Source organism: Cimex lectularius, unplaced genomic scaffold (genome assembly GCF_000648675.2).
Source record: "Cimex lectularius strain Harlan isolate CLEC.00 unplaced genomic scaffold, Clec_2.1 scaffold286, whole genome shotgun sequence".
Lineage (NCBI taxonomy): Eukaryota > Metazoa > Arthropoda > Insecta > Hemiptera > Cimicidae > Cimex > Cimex lectularius.
The window spans coordinates 30,111-55,361 of record NW_019392975.1 but is presented as its reverse complement, the minus strand read 5'-3'; the positions used below and the strand labels follow the sequence as shown (position 1 = coordinate 55,361).

At 37.9% G+C, this 25,251-nt stretch overlaps 1 protein-coding gene and 1 non-coding gene across 2 annotated transcripts; both read left to right on the top strand.

Annotated features, from left to right (window-relative positions):
• Positions 1-342: 342 nt before the first annotated feature.
• On the top strand, positions 343-415 carry Trnav-gac. The gene has a single exon. It is a non-coding gene; the product is annotated as a tRNA-Val (tRNA).
• A 1,722-nt stretch (positions 416-2,137) lies between these two features.
• Positions 2,138-14,585, top strand: LOC106665553 (lon protease homolog, mitochondrial-like). The gene is made up of 17 exons (XM_014392043.1): positions 2,138-2,429; positions 2,489-2,803; positions 4,826-4,914; positions 4,987-5,150; positions 5,204-5,379; positions 5,436-5,627; positions 5,683-5,898; positions 5,958-6,046; positions 9,378-9,517; positions 9,576-9,697; positions 9,759-9,919; positions 9,973-10,078; positions 10,132-10,299; positions 11,747-11,836; positions 13,658-14,062; positions 14,121-14,285; positions 14,339-14,585. Exons 1-17 carry the CDS (start codon positions 2,388-2,390, stop codon positions 14,483-14,485), a joined length of 2,787 nt encoding a protein of 928 aa, XP_014247529.1. The 5' UTR covers positions 2,138-2,387; the 3' UTR covers positions 14,486-14,585.
• Positions 14,586-25,251: the final 10,666 nt, after the last annotated feature.

Sequence of the window (25,251 nt, the reverse complement as noted above, 5' to 3'; positions counted from 1 at the left end):
TTGATTCAGTTTATCATTTCTTGATATAGAACAAACTCGATTGGGTTTGGGGGCAAAATATCGTAATTGATCAAATCAATTGCAAAAGAGGAGTACTGAAAGTTAAATCCCTTTCTTCAACATTATTTTATTTCAATTAATCTTTATGTAAGGTAATAGTCAATGAAAAAGCTAGTGTGGCGAGAGGGATTCGAACGGTGTATCCTCACTAAAGCTCACCGTGGCCATTTCATATGTCGCCCAGAGTCGAATCCTGATTACACGACATTTGAAAAATGGCAAAAAGGAGGAAAAATTCGAAAGATGGGTTGAGATGGAAAGTTGGTGTCCGAATAGATCGAAGTCACGATAGCTCAAGTGGTAGAGCAGCGGCGTGACTAGCCGAAGGTCGTGGGTTCGAATCCCCCTCGTGACACTGGCTTTTTTATCTCAACCAATACCTTACGTAAAGATTAGTTAATTGAAAAAAGTTATTTGGTCAATCGGACCACGAAACATAATGGATTATTTTCTCTTTCTGTCTCGTTATTTTAATAAAAGCGGAATTAATTTCAAGGCGTCACTAACTTACATTTTTCCAAGTTTTCAATGTTTATTTTTGTCCTTTTTGTACATCGTGTAATAATTTGTTTATTTAAGCTACAATATTTATGTCTTATTATTAATATTATTTAATGAAAGGGATACGCTTGGGGTAAAAACTTTAAACTGAAATTATTTTCTTAATAACGGCCATGATAATTGAATAATATTGTTAAAAGTCGTAAAAGACACCAGAGGGACAGCGAAAGAATGCGGACCGCAAACCAGATTTTTTAAAATGAAACGTCAACAGTTTATTGTCTCTCAAACCACTAAGTGTTTCTCAATGTATGTCCTAAAATGTATCTAGTAAATATTATTTTATGGCTTATTGGGTAATCAATACGATAAAATTTGATATATAACCTTTATCCCATTTAGAAAAAAATCATGTAGGGAGATGGTGCTTTTAGATTAAGCTCCCTTTTCTTCTTATTCTCACACCCCTTTCTATTAATTTGAAGTAGCTACTAACTTATATTTTCCAAGTTTTCAATGTTCATTTTTTGTCCATTTTGTACATCGTGTAGGCTTTAGACCTCTTCACTAGAGGTGGGGTATGTAGGATCTATGGTAAGACTGGAGAAAGATCGAAGAAAGAAGGTTTCTCATGGTTACTAGAGCTCTAACAACGTCGTTCGCACATGATCACTTTTTCTTGTATTTCTTATATATTGTGTGTTAAATAACTGTGCACGATTTGTCCAATTGTCCTAGTTATCATGGTTCAACGAAAACCTATGAACACCTAGATTTCCGAAATTCTTCTCATGTTTTTTAAGAATGGACCAGGTTCAACCACCGCTACAACCTCCATACGAAGGACCCTTTTTCATGGCGAAAAGGTTCCCTAAAATTTTTGACTTAAGTGTCAGAGGTTCGACCAGAAGAGCAACCATCGCCCGACTTGAACCTGCATACCTAAAGACATACACAGAAAGCTCTCTAGAATCAACAACACTAGACGTCCTAGCGTCAACATTAGAATGTCTTCCTCGGCAGACCCGCTGCGGATGCTTTCCATCTCGTTTTGAGAATTGACCTCTTCAATAGAGGTGAGATCTATGGACAGACTGGAGAAATAGCAAAGAAAGAAGATTTCTTATGGTTACTAGAGCTCTAACAATGCCGTTCGCACTTGCTAACTTTTCGTTGGTTTTCTTATACACTTGTATGTTAAATAACTGTGCACAGTTCGTCTAATTGTTAACTAAATAAAGTGTTTTTTATTGTATATTACGTTTTTAAGTTAATTTCCTATTTAGATCAACTACAAAGCTCATCAGAAGATCATATTATTGTATATTCTGCAAATGAAGTCTTACAAAAACTTAACTAACGTAAAAATCTGTAATGAATTTTTGCGATTTATAAATGTGCATATGTTTCTTCTTTAAAATGTAAGCATGAGATTTTATATAAGTGAAAATAATTCTTTTGAACTGTATGATGAAGTGCAAGAGAGTAAAATTTTTGCACACCCATGATTATATATTTTTTAAAATATTTAATTTGAACATATTTTAAAATGTTTTATTTTTGTTAGAAGTATGATAAAAATGGGATAAAATACATAAAAATGTGACTTTTAATTTTATTTTGTGTTAAAAACAAAAAAAATTATGCTTTTGTGTTTTGTACGTCAGTGTGAGAAGGTTAGTTCGATTGACATATGATATCCACAGCGAAGATCGTTGACAGCTCCCGTGCTTGTTTTGGATAGAATTGTCCATTTTATATATCGAGTGTTGAAGCTTCCGGATTTTCAAAGAGGAGAAGACTCACAGAATCCCATTTTAAACAGTATGTTCGGTCATGCGTTGCTGAAGGCCGCAAACTTACGACAGGTACCGGATCTAAACTATAAAATTACGAAATTCGGTTTTTGACCGGTCTTTTCTTCTAGGTATTTTCGAAGTGCCGACCTCTGTTGCGGAGCGGGCGGTCGTTTTCGGTCGGACGCAGGTGCACCCCAGGGCTGTTCCTTCAGGCGTCGAGGGGGTTCTGCAAGAAGAAGGAGGGCGGCGTCGGAGACGGAGAAGGGGACGGAGCCGGGAAGCTGCCTCCTACGCCGCCTCCGGCCTTCGATAACGATGATAACAAAGATCACCACCAGACAACTTTGCCGGCTTCGGTCGTCGTCCCGGAAGTCTGGCCCCAGGTACCGCTCATCGCCATCAACAGGAATCCAGTCTTCCCGAGGTTCATCAAGCTAATCGAGGTACTCTTTCAATGCCTTTAGTTTTGTCATTTTCCATATGTTATAATAGATCAGAAGTTGGAAACATTTGCCAAAACATATGATTTACAGAATTTTGCGCTCATAGACCTCGCGGTCATGGGTTCGATTCTTCACACTCTAATAAGAATCCTATCCACAGTACATCACTTCTAAAGTCCTTACATACTAGCAGAAGTCAGTAACACCAATGACCTGACCCTGGCAATATGAATACTTCGAAACCTACTGTGTCCTACCTTCTTGTCACAAAAAAAGGTCACATCCAAAAATAAATCTTTAATGATTCCAAAACCTGGTGGAAGGCACTAAAGGCTCTAGCCGCTGAGAGGTTAAGATAAAGAGGGTTTGGAACTGCATGGGGACCCTGACGGAAGTCAGTGACCTAATGACCCGACCCTGGCATGGGTCCCTGGGCACTCGAAGCATAGAGGCAACGAAATGTTTGACAAGTTGGCCAAAGAGGGGGGGCCAACATGGACTCTCTGGGTCCTGAAGCATATTGCCACAAGGATGCATCTTAAAATAGATCGTTAATGAGTCTAAAACCTGGTGGAGCAATACCGGCATGCGGAGAGAATTTTAAAAGGCGATTCTTCTTTTAAAAAGTATTCCCAGGTCTTCTTGATCCCCTTATGTCTCCAGTGAGCTTACATTCAAAGAAAATGGTTGGCAGTTTCTTCCTCCTCATTGCTACAAATGGGGTCATTGAATATATCCATGTTGTTTCTTATTCTCAGATGCCATGTATAGTTTTATCACTCCCCCGAGTTTTACCATCTCTAACTGTACCATTTGACAACTTTCTTCAGGAATTTTCATCATAAGTTTGTTTGTTCAACTGTTCCTAGCATCTCTGGAGTTCGTCCTCTTTGGTTAAAGATGTACTACCTAGTACGCTCACGTACTAGGGTGACTCACCTGGTAGCTTAAAAATAAGCTTAAACGTCTAATTTTCTTGTGGGAGGTCCCATGTGACTGATCTGTGCACTAAACTCGAAGTGGATCCATCCTACCGTACTTAGCTCCTTCCTATATCTGATCATACCGTTCTACAATCTATAAGATCTAGTCACCTTAAAGTCTTTTCTACATTCCTGTCAAATTAGTTTCCGCCCTGCTAAGCCTTTCTCCTTAAATACCGAACTCATTGGTTCCATAGGCAATAAGTATGGAAGGGACTTAACTCTATCCGCCAAGTCTCAGACCTTTCAACCTTTAGGTTCCGGCTCTTTACTCTTGCACTTAAAACGAAGTTTTTAATGTGTCTCCTGTGTGAATAAAGTGAAAAGGAAAAAAAGTTGCGAGGGCTTTGGAGGCTGATAAAATAAAAGGTTGCCCACGTATCCAATAGAATACCACAATCAACCCCCAAAATCCCATCAACTTCGAATTCATTTTAGTAATAAAAATGGAAAAGGTCTGATCAAAATTAAGTTATTATTATTCTGATTAGTAATGGACATAAGATTATTTGGAGGTCGGGAGATGCGTTCTGGTGTGACGTAGGTTTTAGAAAAACATTTTCTTTATCGTGCCAACGTTTCGTTATTTATTGAGATCATCTTCAAGGGTCAAAGTGTTTGTTTTCTGCGTAGTTGTGCCATTCTTGTCTTGTGATTGGGAACTCTCAACACGACAGACAAGAATGACACACCTACACGGAAAACAAACACTTTGAGCCCTGAAGATGATCTCAATAAAGATCGAAACCGTTGGTACGATAAAGAAAATGTTTTTCTAAAACATACGTCACATCTCACAATCTTCAAATAATCATTAACTAACGGTCACCAAACACCACACAATGGACATGTTTGCTGATGATGATGATTCTGATGCTCATGCGGCAAAAATAGGCGGACCAAAGAAGCAAATATCAACGAAGGGCTATCAGCTTCTACTTCGTGTCTGTAGAAATACTGTCAAAATCTGTTGTCGTTATTTAAAAATTCTTCTAAAATTCTGAAAAAATTGTATTTTATGATGTGTAATAAATTTTAGGTGTCACATCCCGAATTAATAGAACTTATTAGAAGAAAGGTAAGACTGAATCAACCGTATGTGGGCGTCTTTTTGAAAAAGAACGAAGAGTGAGTCTCAAATTGTTTAGGATTTTGGAAGAAGAAAACTTTTTTTTAAAAACAAGATATGATATTTTACAGAAATGAAAAGCAGGTCATAACCACCATAGACGAAGTTTATAGAGTCGGCACATTTGCACAAATCCACGAGATGCAAGACCTGGGCGATCGTCTTCGCCTCGTCGTCATGTCGCACAGGAGAATCCGGTTGACATCGCCAATTTTCGAAGAGCCTGCACCAACAGGTACAAATAAACCCATTTTTTTTTTTTTATCGGTTGAAACGTAAACATTATAGGACAGAGACGGAAACGGACCGCTCGAAGGCTGAAAGAGCTCGGCCTGTCTGATAAATCAAAGCAGGATGACAAACAGGCTAAAGCCTCCAGACCTATTCCAAAATCAAAATCAATTCTAATAGTCGAAGTTGAAAATGTGCAGCACGAAAAGTTCAAAAATACCGAAGAAATCAAGGTAAAGAGCCAATAACGGGTCAAATAACACCCAATTAACTTTCATCCTGTCAATAGGCTTTGACGCAAGAAGTGATAAAAACTATAAAGGATATAATTAGCTTAAATCCTCTGTATAGAGAAACATTACAACAGATGTTGCATCAAGGGCAGAGAGTAGTCGACAATCCGGTTTACCTTTCTGATCTAGGAGCTGCTCTTACTGGAGCAGAACCGGCAGAACTACAAGCAGTTTTGGAAGAAATGGATGTACGCAGTTAAAAAAAAAAAATAAATAAATAGTTTAATCAAATTTTTATCCCAGGTGCCCAAGAGGCTCATGTTGTCGCTTGCCCTCCTGAAAAAAGAGCTGGAGCTAAGCAGGCTCCAGCAGAAAATCGGCCGTGAGGTCGAAGAAAAAGTCAAACAGCAGCACAGGAAGTACATTCTTCAGGAACAGCTTAAAGTTATTAAAAAAGAACTCGGCCTGGAGAAAGACGACAAGGACGCCATAGAAGAAAAATTCAGAGAAAGGATCAAGGTATGGTAAAAATTTAAACAAATCCCAACAAAAAAATTTTCTTGTTACGTTTTCTCCAGGATAAAAATGTACCGAAAAACGTCATGGAAGTTTTAAATGAAGAAATGAATAAGTTGGGATTTTTAGAAAGTCATTCTTCAGAATTCAAGTGAGTTCAAATGGCAAACTAATGCTCAATCAATAATATTTTTAATACTGTAAGTTACAACTAGAGTAGTTATTACTTTCGAATCGCCAAGAAATATTTTGTCATGTCAATACCAAACTACTTTTTCTGTATTGATCTTGGAATCATAAAAGTACATTGCATAGTCATCAGACATGATTTCTCAACATTTTTGACCCTTTTTTATAAGGGTTCGGGGGTTGAGCAGAAGACAGTCTTTTATACACTCCGACCTACACACCAACCTGAAACCCTTACAGCTTATAGGGTGTTTTTTGTACTTTATTAATTTTTTGGAGGGATTCTCAGCAATTATGCTTTAAAAGTGAGTTTAAGGCTTTAAACCAGTCGACGGAACCAGAAACCGAAGAACGGCAGAGATAGCCGCAGTAGGATGAGAGAGATACTTTTTTTCTTCATGCTGTTCTCCCAGAAGAGGACTTGGATATGAGTGCCTATACGATAATGAATATCCCGAAATATATTGATACATATATCGATTTTTTAAATGGTTTAAATGGGTTGATGCAGACAATTCTTCCCTCCATTGCGACCTAAACACCCCTACAGCTTATACCTTGGAAAGTGCGCTATTCCTTATAAAACTGAGTACTTTCCTTGGTGCGTCTTCGTGGTTCTCTTTTTGTATGAGGAATGTCCTACCGTAGTGGCTAACGCTTTACATTCACAAAGGATGTGCAGATATCTGTTTCCCCCTGACAGAGCAGAGTGTTTCCGTCTCAGCTTTACTCATCTCCTTAAGATGATCGTTAAGAGAGCAACGGCAGGTCTCTAGGTCTATAATTCCCTTCAAATCCTACCTGCTGAAGAGAGAGGAGTTCCTTCGCCTTCCAGCTAGGTCTTTTTTCTTCCTGCACATTCGCCCAAAGGGTTCTATCAGGATCTATCTCCTCCAATTGGCTAATGCCTCCGTAGATGTTGTCCTGTAGGCTTGTATGACCAACCACTTTCCTTTGCGCTTTTGTGAGCTCTGCCCAACCTGGGTTTTGATGTGCCTTGACCATGCAGGTGATGCGTACGCTGTAGGTGATTCACATACTGATTGGTACATAAAAAGGCCGCTTTTATAGGTGATACCCCACGTTGGTCCACTTATTGCTCTTATTTGGGAAGTGTGGATTTCAAATTGTCCTCGCCCAATAGTAACACCTAACAACTTCACATTTTGGGGACAAGGTATTGTATGACCATTTATTTTGATGACTGAGGACTTCTCATATTCAACTGTCCCTTTAACATATAATATTGCTTTTATCACTTGCCAATTCCAGCTTTTTCTTTGTGCACCAATCGGCTACTATTTCTAAGGCCATTTTCCCAGCTTGCTCAAGGCCTCTTTCCGTGTCTACTTGCAAGATGACAGTTAAGTCTGCAAGGAGACCACCAACTTCGATATCATATAACAGTCCGTCGAACAATATGGTGGTAAAAAAATCCCAGAACAGAGCTCAGTGGGACTCCCATCGTCACTTCCTTACTGTAGAGTTGACTAGGATCTTCGTATGTTGCGGACTATTTTGTAAGGTAGCTATCAATTAATCTTTGAGTGTCGCCCGGGAAAGCTCTTCTTTTCAATTCTTTTAATACTGCTGGCCACGCCTTGCGTATGTCTAGTTGCAGTGACATATTAGCAAGGCATGCACAGTGCTTTTGTTTCGTACTCGTCCGTACTGGTTGCGATTCCAGGCGAAATCCTTATCCGATTCATAATGAACAGTTCTAAAGCCTTTCCCATACTGGGAGCAGAGAGTTCCTTCGCCTTCCGTTTTGCGAGATTTTGAAAGCTCTTAGCTTTCTTCATACCTGGAGTGTTTATCTAGTTTGAGTCTTTCTTTCTCAATCCATTTTTCCAGTTCCAACTAAGAACACACTCTAGAGTACTCCAGAGTACTTTGTTGTTGCTCTGGTCCCATGGGTGAGATGGTTGCCCCTTTTTTGGCTTGTTGGTCAGTCTGTTCATTTCCTTCTATGACTTCATATCCAGGAACCCACATTAAGATTATAGTGTTTTGCTTTCCCGGAGTCATTAGGCAGTTTAGGCATTCTCAGGCAAGTTTGGAGTTGAAAGCAAGCGCATTAGTGTTTTTGTTGTCTGTTTGGTTGTCTGCGAGTATAGATATATATGTTGTGGATTGCATTGCATGGACTTTTCTTGGACAACCGTTGGGGGTCCAAGGGGCTTTCGTTTGTATGACTCTCCGCCCATTCACCTACTCCTGTTCCATCTTCGATCCATGTGCCATATTAGGACCTCTTCTTGAAACTTGAAGTCGTCTTTTTTCCAAATGTCTCTAGTGTCTATGACCAATTAGACTGGTCAGTCGAAGTTGAGCTTTTCTCTCATTTACTTCTCTCGTCACCGTTGTAGACATCTTATTTATTTTAATTCTTTTTAGAATTTTGTGGTGGCTCCTCCTTAGATCCGGTTTTATTTCTTTGTATCACAGGAGTCTGTCGACACTCTGAAAAGCCACTTTTTGTACATAAACATGTAAGAGTGGGTGGTCGAGTGCTATTCCTTTGAACTAGTGGGGCATTGCCTCTATAATATCATTGACTTTTGTAGTGTGCTGGATTCTTCTCAACACTCTGGGCCAAAATCTGGTCAATGTACCACAAAGACAAAAATCTTTTTTGGATTTTTTATTAACTCGAATACCAGGAACGTCCATTAAATAAATTATCCATCAGACTGTTCCTTCTTGAGCTAGTGATAGCAGACCAAATTTGACTCAAGTATACCAGGTATGGTTTGTTTATTTTGATATTTTTAACGTTACTCGTAACTATTTGGGCTGGTTGACTTATTTTCCTTGGGGTTTGACAACCACTCCTTAGAATTGACGCAGGCTGTTAAAATGGGGGGTCACCTATTTTCCAAATGCCTCTAGTGTCTATGTTCAATTGGAAGTTGAGCTCTCATTTTGTCAGTCACCGTTTGTGGTGGTTCCTTCTTCAATCTAGTTGTATTTCCTTGTAAATCAGGAGTCTGATGACACTCTCAAACGTCACCTTTTGTACATAAACATTTAGGGTGGGTGGTGGAGTGTTGTTTCCATTGACGTAGTGGGGCAGGTGTGCATTGCCCTCGGAATATTTTTGACTCATGCACTGTGCTGTAATCTCATACCAAAATCTGGCTGATCTACAAAAGACAAGATTTTTTATTACTTCGAATGCCAGGAATTCCAATAACTAAACTATCCATCACATGATGTTTCTTCTTGCGCTAGTGTTAACCGATCAAATTCAACAACTCAAGGTATGGTTTGTTTATTTTGACATTTTGCAGCGTTACTCGTAACTATTTGGACTGGTTGACTTCTCTTCCATGGGGTTTGACAAGCACTGAGAATTTAGATTTGACCCAGGCTGTTAAAATATTGGACGAAGACCATTATGGAATGGATGATGTTAAAAAGAGAGTCCTCGGTATATTGCTTGTCGGTTTTATGAATTTTAACAATTTTTTTAATTGTTAATATTGCAGAATTTATCGCCGTGAGCCAGTTAAAAGGCAGTACTCAAGGTAAAATTTTATGTTTCTACGGTCCTCCGGGGGTCGGGAAGACCAGTATAGCTAAATCAATAGCCAGAGCTCTTAATAGAGAAGTAATTTTTTAAAAATCAATTATTACAGGTTTTATTCTTTTTGTAACTTTTTATTTTAAAGTACTTTAGATTCAGCGTCGGCGGCATGACCGACGTGGCAGAAATCAAAGGACACCGGAGGACTTACGTCGGAGCGATGCCGGGCAAGGTGATCCAGTGTCTGAAGAAGACGAAAACCGAAAACCCGCTCATACTGATAGACGAAGTCGATAAAATCGGAAAGTATGTCTTTATTCAAATAACAACGATCAATTTGGTCTAATTGCCATTTCAAGGGGATTCCAGGGGGACCCGGCTTCGGCCCTTTTGGAAATGCTCGACCCAGAACAGAACGCCAACTTTCTCGATCACTATTTGGACGTCCCGGTCGATTTATCAAAGGTCGTGTTTTACAATGTGTTATTTAGATTGAATCTAAAATATTGATTATCCAGGTGCTTTTTATATGCACGGCGAACGTCACCGACACCATTCCCGAGCCGCTACGAGACAGAATGGAAATGATCGACGTCTCCGGGTACATCGCCGAAGAAAAATTGGCCATAGCTAAGCAGTACCTTTTCCCACAAGCGATGAGAGAATCCGGCCTTACTAAAGCACAAGTTTGTATTATTTATTTAATAACTAATGTAACTACTTAGTACTTTTAGGACTAGTTACTAAGTACTAAAAACATTTGGTAAGTAATACATTTTCCTACCCCATCAAAAAAAGAATTACCTAGAATCTACACACTGGGGCACAATACTTCACACTACTCTGAAAATCAAGCAAATTTATGAAAGTTAAACGAGCCCATATGGACTTCAATTTTGTTGCACTACCAAGCAATCTAACTTAAAACGATAATCTACAGGCCAAAGCTCCATCAGTACCAGACTACTTTTTACATCCCTGCCTAAAATTGCATATAGACTCACATATTTAAAAAATAAGATGGTGGGTGTCGGTGGCTACAATGGTTTAGGCGTTGACACGGCGCTCATCACTGTAAGGTAAAGGTCCCGAGTTAGAATACAGCAGCTCTGCATTCGAACCCGACATACTTACAAATGTGCATTTTTTCAAAAACCTTTGTATTTGGTTTATATGACCTTTGCTTAAAAAAACTCAAACAGAAGCTCTCCTCCCTTCCACAGCAAAAAAATCCCCTAAACCCTCCACCAAAGCTGGAATGCCCATGAGTTTCGTAAACCACCCCTAACCAATTGTTTAATAATCGACCAACCTTTTTAACAAACTATTCCTGCGTGTCAAGGTATTAACTTTTCATTAGCCGTTTGATTTGTCGCCGAGAATCGAATAGATTACACGACATTTGAAAAATGGCAAAAAGGAGGGAAAATTCGAAAGGTGGTTAGAGGTGGGAAGTTGGTGTCAGAGTGGATGGAAGTAACGATAAGTGGTAGTAGCGGCGTATTTAACCGAAGGTCGTGGGTTCGAATCCCGCTCGTAACACTGGCTTTTTGATCTCAACCAATACCTTACATAAAGATTAGTTAATTGAAAAAAATTATTTGATCAATCGGACCACGAACTCTAATGGATTTATTTCAATAATTAATTTTGCATGTTAAATAATTAATTAGCTCTGGCTCCAGAAAGCACAATAGTTTGGCTCAAAAATAATCTTAGCAAAACTTACTACATTGATATTTATGCTAATATGTTAGGTTTGTACGTTATCTGTTACCATAAAAAAATAATACCCTTACCAAATTGACCACCATTATCGTTAGGGCTCACAAACTAACATAAATTACTGAAAGCCAATATATGCAAGAAAAATGCTCAACTTAAAAGTGGGTAGTTTTTTAAAGGTAGAAAAGCTGAATTTTTAAAGTTTTGTATTTTCGCTTAAGTTTTGGTGAAATGAAAGACAATATTGGTGGTTTATGACTGTTTTTATTGCCAACACTTAATACATAAGTTTAAAAAAAAGTAAACTTCCGTCTGTCTCTCCTGTAAAATTTTTCTTTTTTCAGTAGTGTTACTTTTCTTTTGGGTGTGCGATATCATCTAGCTGATTGATATTTTCTTCTTTTACAGATAAATTTAGACGATGATGCGTTGAATCAGATAATCAAGTTTTACTGTAGAGAAAGCGGTGTGAGGAATTTACAAAAACACATAGAAAAGGTAAATTTGTAATAGTTTTAGGTTTAATAATAAAAAGAAACAATGAGATTTGGGAGTCGCCACGTACACCCAAAAAACTTGGTGTGTACCAAATTTCAAGTTTATCAACCCACAGACAACACGGAGAAATTCCAAAAAACAACAAATGTGAGCATTTTTAATCAACCAAAACATGAACTTTATTAACTACCTAAGTTACATTATCGTCATTATCGTCGTTAAGTGCTTGACGTCAACGATCTAAGTAGGGAGAAGTTAGAAGCACGCAGACCTCGATAGAAAATCATTCTTCCTTTATACCCAATCTTTCACATTTACAAATCTATAAAAAAAGACAAAATGGTAAAATATCACAAAGTCAACCACCCAATATCGCGAAGAGGCGAATCGTCTGAAGGTAAGCAGACATTGGCGATTGGGGAGGATCTAATTACAGCAACGATGTAGTTTCTGATCTTTTTCGACTTCTTGCCCTCCTAATAAGTGGGTTACATCAAGGATATAAGCAGGGAGAGGCTGACAATTCAGAACTCAAAAGGAAATCCTTGGTCACTTCACATTTACAAACTTTGATCAGGGTTACCTTTATATAGGTGTGTAAATGTGAAGTGACCAAGGATTTCCTTTTGAGTTCTAAATTGTCAGCCTCTCCCTACTTATATCCTTGATGTATCCCACTTATTAGGAGAGCACATCAAGACAATTTAGAACTCAAAAGGAAATCCTTGGTCACTTCACATTTACACACCTATATAAAGGTAACCCTGATCAAAAAACACCCAGGCCAACCACCAAATATGGTGAAGAGGCGAATCGAGTCGGACAGAGCAACATAACTGGATAGGCAAACAATGGCGATTGGTAAAGATCAAATTACAGCAAAAATGTTGCTGGACGTTTCTGATCTTTCTAATTTCGGCTTCTTGCCGTCATACGTTCGAGACGGAATAAGTGAATGATATAAGCAGGGAGATGCAGGCAAAACAGACTTCAAGAGGAAATCCCTGTTCATTTCACACTAACGAATCTAAAAAAGGACACAACTGATAAAATTACATACAGGCTAAACACCAAAAATGGCCACGAACCAAACCGCATCAGGCAGACGAAAACAGTAAGAATAGGTAGACCAAAATGATTGGTTATTTATTCGGTCCAGACCACACTGTTTTTCTGTTCTTTTGACGAATCCAGTGCCGGTTCAACATGAGTTCATCGACTCGCAGACCAACACCCACCATCAACTTATATGAGGTTATATGAACCCTTAAAAAAAGCCCATTTTTATGTACCATTAACTTTAGTATTTGGTCGTTACCGTTCATCCTAATCATCCTATCCTCGATGTGTTGGTTTGTCGACGCGTTTTTCATTTCACCATGTTACGTGAGTGGCTCCAAGGATATAGAGGGGTGAGGCAAGCACAGCAGGCACTGACGGACCAGGATGCTCGGATACTACCGAACTACTAATAATTTTGTAATGAAAACGATCAAGTCAGCCCGATCCTTAGTTTAGAGGGTGTGTGATGTCAGTTTAATCGAATCTTTTCTAAGCAATTGTTCGGTGGGTTTCATTTCTGATTAAAGTTCATCCCTTCAATAAAAGCTCAAGTCAATTCTCGATAATGAAGGCCACCCTTTACTGATAATCGTTTCATTATCATAACTCATCCCTAGGTTACTTACCCGGAAGTCGCAGTTGAGGTCATATTTAAACTTATACGTGCACTTTTTTCAAAAGTTGGGATAATGGTCTTTTTTGAGCTTACAGCAGTTAGTGACAGATACGGAGCTGAACTTATTATCTGATGTATTTTAGGTTGCCAGGAAGGTGGCGTTCAAGGTGGTCAAAAAAGAGTCCGACAAGATATTAGTGACGAAAAAGAATTTGGAGGAATTCGTCGGAAAGCCTATGTTCTCTCATACGAGGATGTTCGAAAAGATGCCCGCCGGGGTCGTCATGGGTCTCGCATGGACGGCAATGGGCGGTTCGACTTTTTACGTCGAGACCGCCCTGAACAGGTTGCCCGGGAGCAACACCATCGTCGAAAAAAACAAAAACGAGAAGACAACCGACGGATCGTTGGAGGTGACCGGCCACTTGGGCCAGATCATGAAAGAGTCGGCCAGGATATCGCTGACAGTCGCTAAAAACTACATGCTCAAGATTGACCCGAAGAACGATTTCCTCATGAAAAATCACATCCATCTTCACATACCAGAGGTGACCTACACCTAATTTGTTCAAACTGTTTCTATTCATTTTAATCCATGTTAATCAGGGAGCTGTACCGAAAGACGGGCCGAGCGGTGGTATAGCGATCGTCACTGCACTTTTATCCTTAGCGATGAACAAGCCAATCAGACAAGACATAACCATGACCGGTGAAGTATCCTTGAAAGGAAATGTGATCGCTGTAGGAGGAATCAAAGAAAAAATAATGGCGGTAAGAAATAAAATATATTACATTAAAATTACATGACATGTTTTTCATTATAGGCAAAACGAGTCGGTGTTAACTGTGTTATCCTTCCCGACGAGAACAAAAAAGACTTCAACGACCTGCCTGCATACGTTACAAAAGGTCTTGAAGTGCATTTTGTCAATTTCTACGAAGATGTGTACAAGCTGGCTTTTCCGAAATAGAACAAATTAAATCTATGAAAATTTTACACTTTTGGTCGAACTGTGACGTTGACGGATAATATTTTAAAAGTATTTGATAGTGATTAAAAAGATTTATGTGTATGGGCTGTTTGTTTTAAAACGACGATAAAAGAAATAGGTAAATAAAATAGTATACATGTATAATGAATTTTAAGTGTAAAATGTTGAAGTTCCAAAATAAATTTGATATGCAAAAGCGAGAAAAGGCCGACCAGGATGATCAGTGGTGAAGCTTTTTATTTACGGAGCGAAGAAAAAGAGGGAAAATGGAATCGGACCGTCGATGCAGAAAAAAAAGGCACATTTCTCCCTTTATGCCGTATATGCGATGAAGGAGTTATTTGATGTATTCACAATTGACATTTCCCCGGCATAAAAGAATTCCTTTTGTCATCCTGTCTCCCCTTCCTAAGATGTCCTCCTCGACGTTACCGGGGCATTATATGGATAAAACTTTTCTCGCTACAACCGACGTCCCGGTTCATAACGGGTTCGTTCCAGGTGTCGAGGGCAAACACTGACCAAATAAGTGTTTGTTCAACAAATGGTAATGGCAAACAGGGACAATCCCGCTCTTGGAAACACATGTCCTCGCATCTACAAACATTATTTGCCGACCGTTTAAACCGCCTTCCTCCCGCAGTGCTCACATTTCGTCTTACACGCAAAAAATCTACTCTCATTAACTGTCAATTAACGACAGTAGATTTCTTCATGTACGCTATATCAAAGAGTTTAGTATAGTATAAATATTTATTTTCAACCGGAGTTACTTAGAATTATATAGATGAATAAATATTTTTACGTCTAATTTTATCTTTGCTTAATTTTTATTACACTTCTTTGGGTGTGTGATGTCCGGAGAGAAAAAGTAAGATTATTAGCGAGATTGGAGTGAGTTCTACCCCACGCCGCGAAATATCAAGTACTCTGGGGTGAGTGCGTGACGTCTGGAGTGCAAAAGTAATTTATTAGCGTGAAAGGAAGGAGTTGCTTAACCGCACCCCGAAGAATATCAGTACTCTTGGGTGAGTGCGTGAGGTCTAGAGAGTAAAAGTAACTTATTAGCGAGAATGGATTAGGGTTATACCAGCACCGAGGAGTAACGTGTACTTCGGTGGAGTGAATATGACCAGACTTTTAGAAAAAAAAGCCCATTTGTTAGTATGTCGTGTTCGAAAGCAGGGCCGCTGGGTTCGAACCGGGGACATTACAGTGTTGAGCACCGTGTCAACGCCAAAACAGTTGCGGCCACCGTATGATAATTTATTGGATTTAATGTATTTATTAGCGTGAAAGGAAGGGGTTGCTTAACTCGAACAATACGGTCTTGCAACCATCAATCCTCTATAAATTAAAACGATTAAATGTAATTTTTTAATGAGGGTATTTCAGCTACGAGGTTATATGAACCCACGGGGTGCCGGGGTTTTTGAAGAAAAAGCCCATTTGTTAGTATCCTTCGAAAGCAGATTCGAACCCGGAACCTTTACCTTACAGCCGTGACTTCTTACCTTATTCTTGAATCTTATTTCACTGAGGTGCAATAACGAGTACTCATATCATATATTGTACCAACACACGCCGGCGTCCCACAAGGGAGCATTCTTGGTCCCAATCTGCATACAATTTATACGAATGTTATCGCAATTTTGTCTTCTAGCCCAAATCTAAGAACACCTTGAGCTAAGTCTATTATCAAGAATGGTGCAAAAAGACTAGAAAAATATACACAGCTTGCATTTTCATTTGAAAAAACAGTCTTACAGTCTTACAGATTTACTTGTAACGTACAATTTACAAGGAAATCGTTCCACTCAAATTAGATACTTAGGACTGACTATACTGGATAGCTAAAGTGGAATCCCCTATACAAGACAAAAGCCTTGGACAACTAAGAAAGGGCAAAAAACTTTTTGGACCGAAAAATTCAACTCTATCGCTTTGATCTAAGGCGTGGAAGTCAAAGCCTGTTCTCTCATACAACACAGTTTGAACGTTTCCATCATTTTAATTTCGGCTCCTTGCCATTGCAATAAGTGGATGACATCAAGGTTATAAACAGGGAGAGGCGGGCAACGCAGTCTTCAAGTGGAAATCCTTGTTCTATACCAACCCTATCAATCACCCTCAAAAACAACTGATGAAATAACACAGACTAAATACCGAGGAGGCAAAAGGCGGTCAGACAAACCAAAACTGAGATGATGGGCAGGCAAAAATGACCAGAAACGACCAGGGGTCATCGCCCCATAGGTGACACTATTGCCAAGTTATGAGATCAGACAATATATTTTATTAATTTTTAATCAATCAAGAATTTCGAGTATTCTTGATTGATAAACGCAAAGCTCAATTTATGATACCAATGTTTTGTCCAGATATGGACTGTTTTAAATAATTTTTTTCTCTTTATATGTTTCATGCGATCATAATTTAATAATTATAATTATTTAATTATTTCAATAAATTGCACTTTTGTCTAAAATTTTAGTTGAGATGAAAAATCATGAGTCACTTGCGGGATTCGAACCCACGTCGGCTCAATGCTTCACGAAATCTCAAGTGGTGAGAGCAGCCGCGTATTGAGCCTAAAGTCGTGGGTTCAAACCCAACTCGTGACACTCGCTTTTTCATCTCAGGCAAGACTTTAAATAAAAGTGTAATTAATTTGTACAATAATCCATGTGAGGTTGTTCATTATCATATCCAATTGATAGCATAATTAATAATAACCTAAAGGGCTTTGGTTAGTAGTAAAATAACAATTTTTTTTTTAAATGAAGCCAAATAATAGACTCTACATTTACAGAAATATCGAATCTTCTGGTGTTTAAGTTAGCCTTACTTAACTGCTCATTATTTTATTCATGCAGTGGGTTAACAATTTTTATTTTTTAATTTCATTATTCTGAACCATTATTGTTTTATGTTATTAATTTTAAAGTCATTCTTTAGCTTTTGTGTTTAATGATCTAAGAAGTTTTTATTTTAGGTTGGTTCTAAGCCTAAAACAGTGTGTAATTTTGCTCCCTACCATGCACAACGGGTGTAGATTAAGTTTTCACATTCCAAGCACATACACACATTATTCCAGTAAATTGAGCCTATCGTTTGAGCGGAAGGAGGCGGAAAAAAGGATGAGGCCGTTGTTTAGCAGGGCTAAGTGGCACATTAGCGAGGCACGGAGGTAATTTGTTTGCTGACTCAATTATTTGTGGGGGCGGTGCCGTACGGGGCGGTGGTAGTTTTGTTGTCGGAGGAGAGGGTTTCAGAGGGCAGAAGTTATTGTAAAGAGGGTTTACAGCTTGAAGCCTCGGCTATGCTAACCTTTTATCGATCAGCTCCCTCGGCCTTTCCTTTACAGCTTCCTCATCCGTCTCTTCTACACTATTCATCCTCCTGTCCTAAATCTCCGCTCCCCCGCAGATCCGGAGCTCAATTCGAAAGGATATGATGCGTCTCAATAAACCTTTTCTTACCTGAATAAATCCAGGCAACTTCTTAATCAACTCTCTCCCCCTATTCCTCTTTCGCCTTATCCTTGCACTGAGGGATTCACAACTTCTCCCCCTCGGTGTTTTGAAAAAAGCCTTTTTCCGAAGGCGAAAAAACTGTTTTCGTATTTATTCGACCTCCCACGTCTCAAGGCGTGATTCCTTTCCTAGGGTCAATTGTGATAAAGCAGTCTCTTTTTTTTTGCCTCTCTCTCTTGAGATTCGTCTGCGATTCTTATTTGCACAACAAATATATAACTGTCAAGGGATTGTGGATCACAAAGGGTAAATCGGTGAATGGATCCGCTCCGGGGAATGGCTACCAGGGCGATTGTTCACTTTGTTCATTGTCCAAAAGGGTTAACAAGCCTTTGATGACCGTTAGAATGTCGCATGTAAAACTTTTAAGATAAAGGTATTTAGTAGCCATAATTGACCTATTAATTACTTAAAATAAATTATAGTTTTTATCTAAGGACTTGCTTGACATGAAAACGTTAGCGTCATAATCACTTGAGTTATCGTGACTTCGATTCACTCGGACACAAACCCCGGGGGAAAAGGTAGGTAGATAGTTAGACATTTAAATAGATAGATGGAGAAAGAGAGAAGCCATAGATAGATAGAGGACATAGGAAGAAAGAGAGATAAATAGGTCAGCAGATATAAAGAGAAAAAGGAAGAGGTAGAGATAGATAGAAGGGATAGATAGATAAGTATGTAGATAGAAAGATAGAGATAAATAGATAGATAGATAGATATATAGATAGATAGATAGATAGATAGATAGATAGATAGATAGATAGATAGATAGAGAGAGAGAGAGAGAGAGAGAGAGAGAGAGAGAGAGAGAGAGATGAGATAGATAGGTAGAAACGTAGACAGATAGATAGAAAATTAGAGAAAGCGAGAGAGGGAGAGCAAGGGATATAGAGAGAGAGAGAGATCAGTTAGATCCGTAAAGTAAGCNAGACAGAGAGAGAGAGAGGATATAGATAAACGGAAAGAAAGAGAGATAGAAGGGCGAGATAGATAGATATAAAGAGAGAATTAGAATGGAAGGTCGAGATAAATAGATCGACAGATATAAAGAGAAAAAGAAAGAGGTAGAGATATATAGAAGGGATAGAGAGGTAGATTGATAGATAGATAAAGAGAGAGAGACAAAAAAGAGAGATAGAGTGAGACAAAGAGAATAATATAAGATATAATATATATATAATAGAAAGAAAGAGGGGTAGATTGATAGAGATGGATGGATAGATAGATAGATAGATAAGAGATAGAGTGGGGAAGCGAGGGAAATAGAAGATAGAAATATATATAGAAAAGATAAATAGATAAGGGACGAGATAAATAGATCGATAGATATAAAGAGAAAAGAGGAGAGGTAGAGATAGATGGGGGAATAGACATGTAGATAGGTAGACAGATAGATAGTGAGAGCGAGGGAGGAATATAAATATATATGAGTTTTATTTGACGTATGATCAGTATTATGGTCAAGTGGTAGAATAAAACCAAAATTCCAACTTTGCCAAGTTCTCGACCCGGGCTTCAAGGTGATCATCAGAGCCTATATTTTTCAAAAAAATTAACAATTATTTTATTAAAACAAACAATTACAAATTTTTGGCACAGGTAACTAGTTACTACTACTACTACTACTACTACTACTACTACTACTACTACTACTACTACTACTACTACTACTACTACTACTTGTTTGTTATCTTAAAAATTCGGAAAAAAGAGGATAACTCCGAAACTGCTGAGATTCGGACCATAGTTAATTAGGACTTTTTCATTCCATTTTGAATGTCGAATTTACTGCAAATTTAATTTGCAACGCGAGTAGCCGAACACCCTAGATAGATTTGTTATTGAACGCCTCACTCTCTTTCATCATAGCAGCGGAGTGCCTCAGAGAGCCACCTTGGGACCATTTCTTTGTCGACAGTTAACTTCCTTATCTTATCGCAAATAAGCTGAACATTGAAATAAAACAAATTAGTCGTTTTTGTCAAAGGTGGTCAATAATGATTAACGTACCAAAATGTGAAGCGATTCGGTTCAGAAACAGGCGCCGTGTTGTAAGTGAAACTATTTAAAATAAATAAGTGTCATCCCATGATCTGAAAAGGTAACCTACTTAGGGTTAACTCTGGAGAAGACTCCATTTTGGCCATCACATAACGGACAGCATCACCAATGCTAACCTTGCTACAAGAGTTCTGTTCTCACTATTGCCCAAAGGATCAAGGATGCAACAAGCGCCTTATTTATAATGTGGTTCTCAAACCCATGTTATTGTATGAATGTTTATATGCAAATCAAATATGTAAAAAATTCAAAGAATGCGGAACAAGTTTTGAAGTCTAGTGACATCTCGCGGACGGACCAGGCTAGAGCATGAAAGTCCGAAATTTCTTCTACGACACGATGAATACAAAAATTGTTTTATCTTATTTTAAAATATTGTTCTTACTCAAAGTTTGTTGTTTTGAACGATCCGGATTCCAGGTTTAAAGCTCATCATCAGGTTGAAGGATTTACAGCCTGATGATGAGCTTTAAGCCTGAATCGATCATTGAAAACAACAAACAGTGAGTAAGAACCATTTTAAAAAAAGATTAAACCACATACTCACCCCACCTTTAACATTTTTTATCATCTTCTAAATTTTTGTCGTTGTCAAACCCATGCTATGTATGAATGTTTATATGCGCACCTGCAAATCAAATATATTAAAAAATTCAAAGAATGCAGAACAAGTTTTTAAGGAATTTTATTTTGTGAAATTTGAAACAATTACAATTTTTTGGCACAGGTAACTACTTACTACTACTACTTGTTCGCTTTTGTCAACTAACTGTTAATTAATTGTTAATTTGTTTGAAAATATAGGCACTGAGATATAAATAAAGTAAGGGACTAAGGGAGAAAAGAGAGGTATTAAGATAGATAGTGTGCTATAAACAAACTACGTGAGACTTGAAAAAAAAGATGTTAACACTGTAAAATTTAGTTGATTGTGGGTTCCTCTTGGGATCTCGACTCTCTTACGTATGACACAATGAGGATAGGCCAAAATGATCGGAAACGTGGATACTGCCAATTTGAGGTGGAGCAAGAAAAAGCTATTTCCCAGATAGCATAGAGGGTTGATATTTGTAATCCGCGACTTGGAATATTCGAAAGTATGTAAATGCTCGTTCACCCGTTCTCACTTCGGTATTCAAAGGGGTCGGCAAGATCAGAGGTCCATTGGAAATATTCAAACGCGAGGGGTTGAAACGTCCCAGGTACCCGGGATCGCTGTAATATAAGGGATAGATTTAGTACTTAAAAGAGGACAATGGGCCTCGGTAGCGGGTGGTCGCCACGCTCAACTAGACCCGAGTAACCGATACCCACAACAAGTTGACCGGAAAACAAGAATTTCCACACCTCCTTTGTCGAGTCGTAAACAAGGAGGGCCGGCCGGATTTAACGTGGGACCACCTGCTTCCAACAAATATGACGGTAATTCGCGGCACGGCTGAAAGGAAACGGCCGAGCGTTAAACATTTAACATGCAAGATCTGCTTCATCCAGGTGGGATTTAAAATTTAGCATCCCAGGTAAACGGACACGACTATAATGCCATAAGTAAGATAGTACTATGAAAATACCAAATTCGGACTGATTTTATCCGTTGTATTTCAAACCATGTACCTAGGAAATAGTAATAATAATAAAATATTTATTATCATCATAATTATCACAACATCACAATATGCATCCTGACTCTTTTAATTTGAAGAGCGAAAGGCATCTGCGCTTTATGACCTTCAACTATGGTTGGCTATGTTACAGCTACACCCTTTTTTACTTTTTCTTAGCTGGCAGAACAGTTGGCGGGTAAAATTAGAGAAAAACCCGCTAAAACTTAATTAATTTAGATAAATAAATAAATTTGTCTATGAAGAAATAAATATGTTTTGAACAAGCATGTATACCATCTTTTATTATTTTTTTATCATATTATTCTTAATTATACATGTAATCAACTAATAATACATGTAATTATACACGATTTGAAATGAAAAATTTGTGTCACAGGCGGGATTCGAACCCACGACCTTCGATACGCCGCTGCTCCAATCACTTGAGCTACCTTGACTTCGATCCCCTCCCTGCCACAAACGTATTTGAAGGTTGTGTGTTCGAATCCCGCTTGTGACACAAATTTTTCATTTTGAAAACATTGTGAGTAAATATTATATATGTACAAATTATTGATCACGAAATCGCTTTTATCTGTCCATGCTTCCATTGAATCAAGATGTCGTACTTTCTTATGGATCCTTTTTTTTTTGCTTGAGGCGAGCTTACAATAAAAATTTTAGAAGATGATAAAAAATGATAAAGGTGGGGAGAGTATGTGGTTTGATCTTTTTTAAAAGAAGGTTTCGGACTTTTCATGCTTTAGCCTGGTCCGTCTGCGAGATGTCACTAGACTTCAAAACTTGGTTCCTACTCACAGTTTATTGTTTTCAACGATCGATTCAAGCTTAAAGCTCATCATCAGGCTGTAAATCCTTCAACCTGATGATGAGCTTCAAACTTGGAATCCGGATCATACAAACAACAAAACTGTGAGTAAGAATAATATTTTAAAATAAGATTTAAAAAAAATTTGTATTCACCGTGTCGTAGAAGAAATTTCGGACTTTTCATGCTTTAGCCTGGTCCTTCTGCGAGATGTCACTAGACTTCAAAACTTGTTCCGCATTCTTTGAATTTTTTACATATTTGATTTGCATATAAACATTCATACAATAACATGGGTTTGAGAACCACATTATAAATAAGGCGCTTGTTGCATCCTTGATCCTTTGGGCAATAGTGAGAACAGAACTCTTGTAGCAAGGTTAGCATTGGTGATGCTGTCCGTTATGTGATGGCCAAAATGGCCTTCTCCAGAGTTAACCCTAAGTAGGTTACCTTTTCAGACCATGGGATGGCAGTCATTTATTTTAAATAGTTTCTCTTACAACATGCCACCTCATTCTGAACAGAATCGCTTCACTTTTGGTACGTTAATCATTATTGACCACCTTTGACAAAAACGACTAATTTGTTTTATTTCAATGTTCAGATTATTTGCGATAACATTATTCCCCGGGAGGAAGTTAACTGTCGAAAAAGAAATTGTCCCAAATCAATATATAAGGTGTTCGGCTACTCGTGTTGCACACTTTGCAGTAAATTCGACATTCAAAATGGAACCAAAAAGTCCTAATTAACTATGGTCCGAATCAAAGCAGTTTCAGAGTTATTCCCTTTTTTCTGAATTTTTAAGATTTCACGACTTTGCTTCACATAAACAATGATAGCTCCAAAACTGAAATGTTTTGGACAAATCCGTTGATACCATTGAAAACTACGTCAAATTTCGAATAAGATGTGATCATTACTAAACTTGTAAATATTGGTGAAATAAGCGTTTTAGTAGCCAGAACTTTGAAAAATAATTCTGTTTTCAATGTTAAAAACATACTTTGGTGGATTTACATTACTATTTCCAAATCTAGAGACCAGCAAATTTCAGAAAACGTACTCGATTTAATATATTTTTTAGTGGTATAATTTCTTTTTTAATTACTTTTATGAAAGATGAACAAATTGATGAAGGAAGGGAAAAAAGGTTTAATGAATTAATTCCAAATTTTTTTATTTTATTTCATCTTTTCACCTTACCAATCGTCAACCACGGTTTTTTCCTTTCCTTCATCACTTTCTTCGTATTTGAAAAAAATTAATAAAAAAGATATTAAATGGAGTATATTTCCTGAAATTTGCTGGTCTCTAGCTTTGGAAATAGTAGGTAAGAATCACCGTAGTAAGTTTTCAACGCTGAAAATTTTTTTTTTCAAAGTTCTGGCTACTAAAACGCTTATTTCACCAATGTTTACAAGTTTAATATTGATCACATCACAATTATTGGAAATTGAACGTAGTTTTCTATGGTATCAACAGATTTGTCCCAAAACTGTTAGTTTAAGAATTATCATTGTTTATGTGAAGGAAGATCGTGAAATTTTAAAAAATCAGAAAAAGGGGAATAACTCCGAAACTGTTAAGATTCCGACCGTAGTTAATTAGGACTTTTTGGTTCTATTTTGAATTTAGAATCTACTGGAAAAGTTGCAACACGATTAGCCAAACACTGTATCACAAAAACATTTATTTGTATTATTTACTTTATTTTATTTATCTTTTCCTATCTGTAATCTAGTTCTTTAACTGCCTATTTTTCGATCTCTAACCTTTCTTCATCAATGTTTTTTTGACTCTCCTTCTCTCATTGCAATCTATTCAATACCGTCGTCACCGAAAAAAATAAATTTTGATTAGAAAATATGGTGTAGGCGAAAGTTCGTTTTACCATTTTTAATGTTTATCCTGAATGAAGTTCCTTCCATTTTTGTTCTTGTATATTTCATACCCGTTCTCTGAAGATAAAATACGACAAGGTTATAACACATTTTATATCAGTATATTAGTTATTTTATGGAAAAACGGGAAAGGTCGATTTTTATTGTAATTACAGGTTGATCAAGGAGAAAAACTGAATTTTCAAACGGTATCGATAAAGATAAGCCTAATTTGCTTCTCCTCTGCCGATTTGCCAGCTTCTGGAGGCAGATACAGACGACAATTCCAAAGATAAAAGTTATACGGTTCGAAAACCCCTTTTGTTCAAATGTTTTTCGAGTGAACAATGACAGGGAGAAACACACGAAACCGAATTCTATTCAGAGCCTCCGAATAAAAACCGTCCGCCGGTATTTACGGGTAAATAAATGCACCGGGGAAAAACACACAAGCAGGGTAAAAACGATGCAGGTTTTAAAAGTTAATTAACTTCCCTCTCCGAGCCCGAGGGCGGTTCTGACGAATAATGGATTCATCGCGGGAAATTTTACGAGGAGCGCTTCGTAACCGGTGATGAAACGTTTTTTTAAATTTCTGACCCGAAATTAAACTTCTGCCTTCATTTTTCAAAGACGATAACACCATATTTAAACAGCTATGAATATTATTTTTTGCCATTTTTAATATAATAGCTTGCCAAAAAGGGGAATGAAATTAAAGGAAGAAGGTTTTAAATGAATACAGCATCCTCCCCATATTCTTACTAAATGGTGTGCAAAATAGAAGCATCCTAACACTAGGCTACATACCACAGACAAAAGTCGT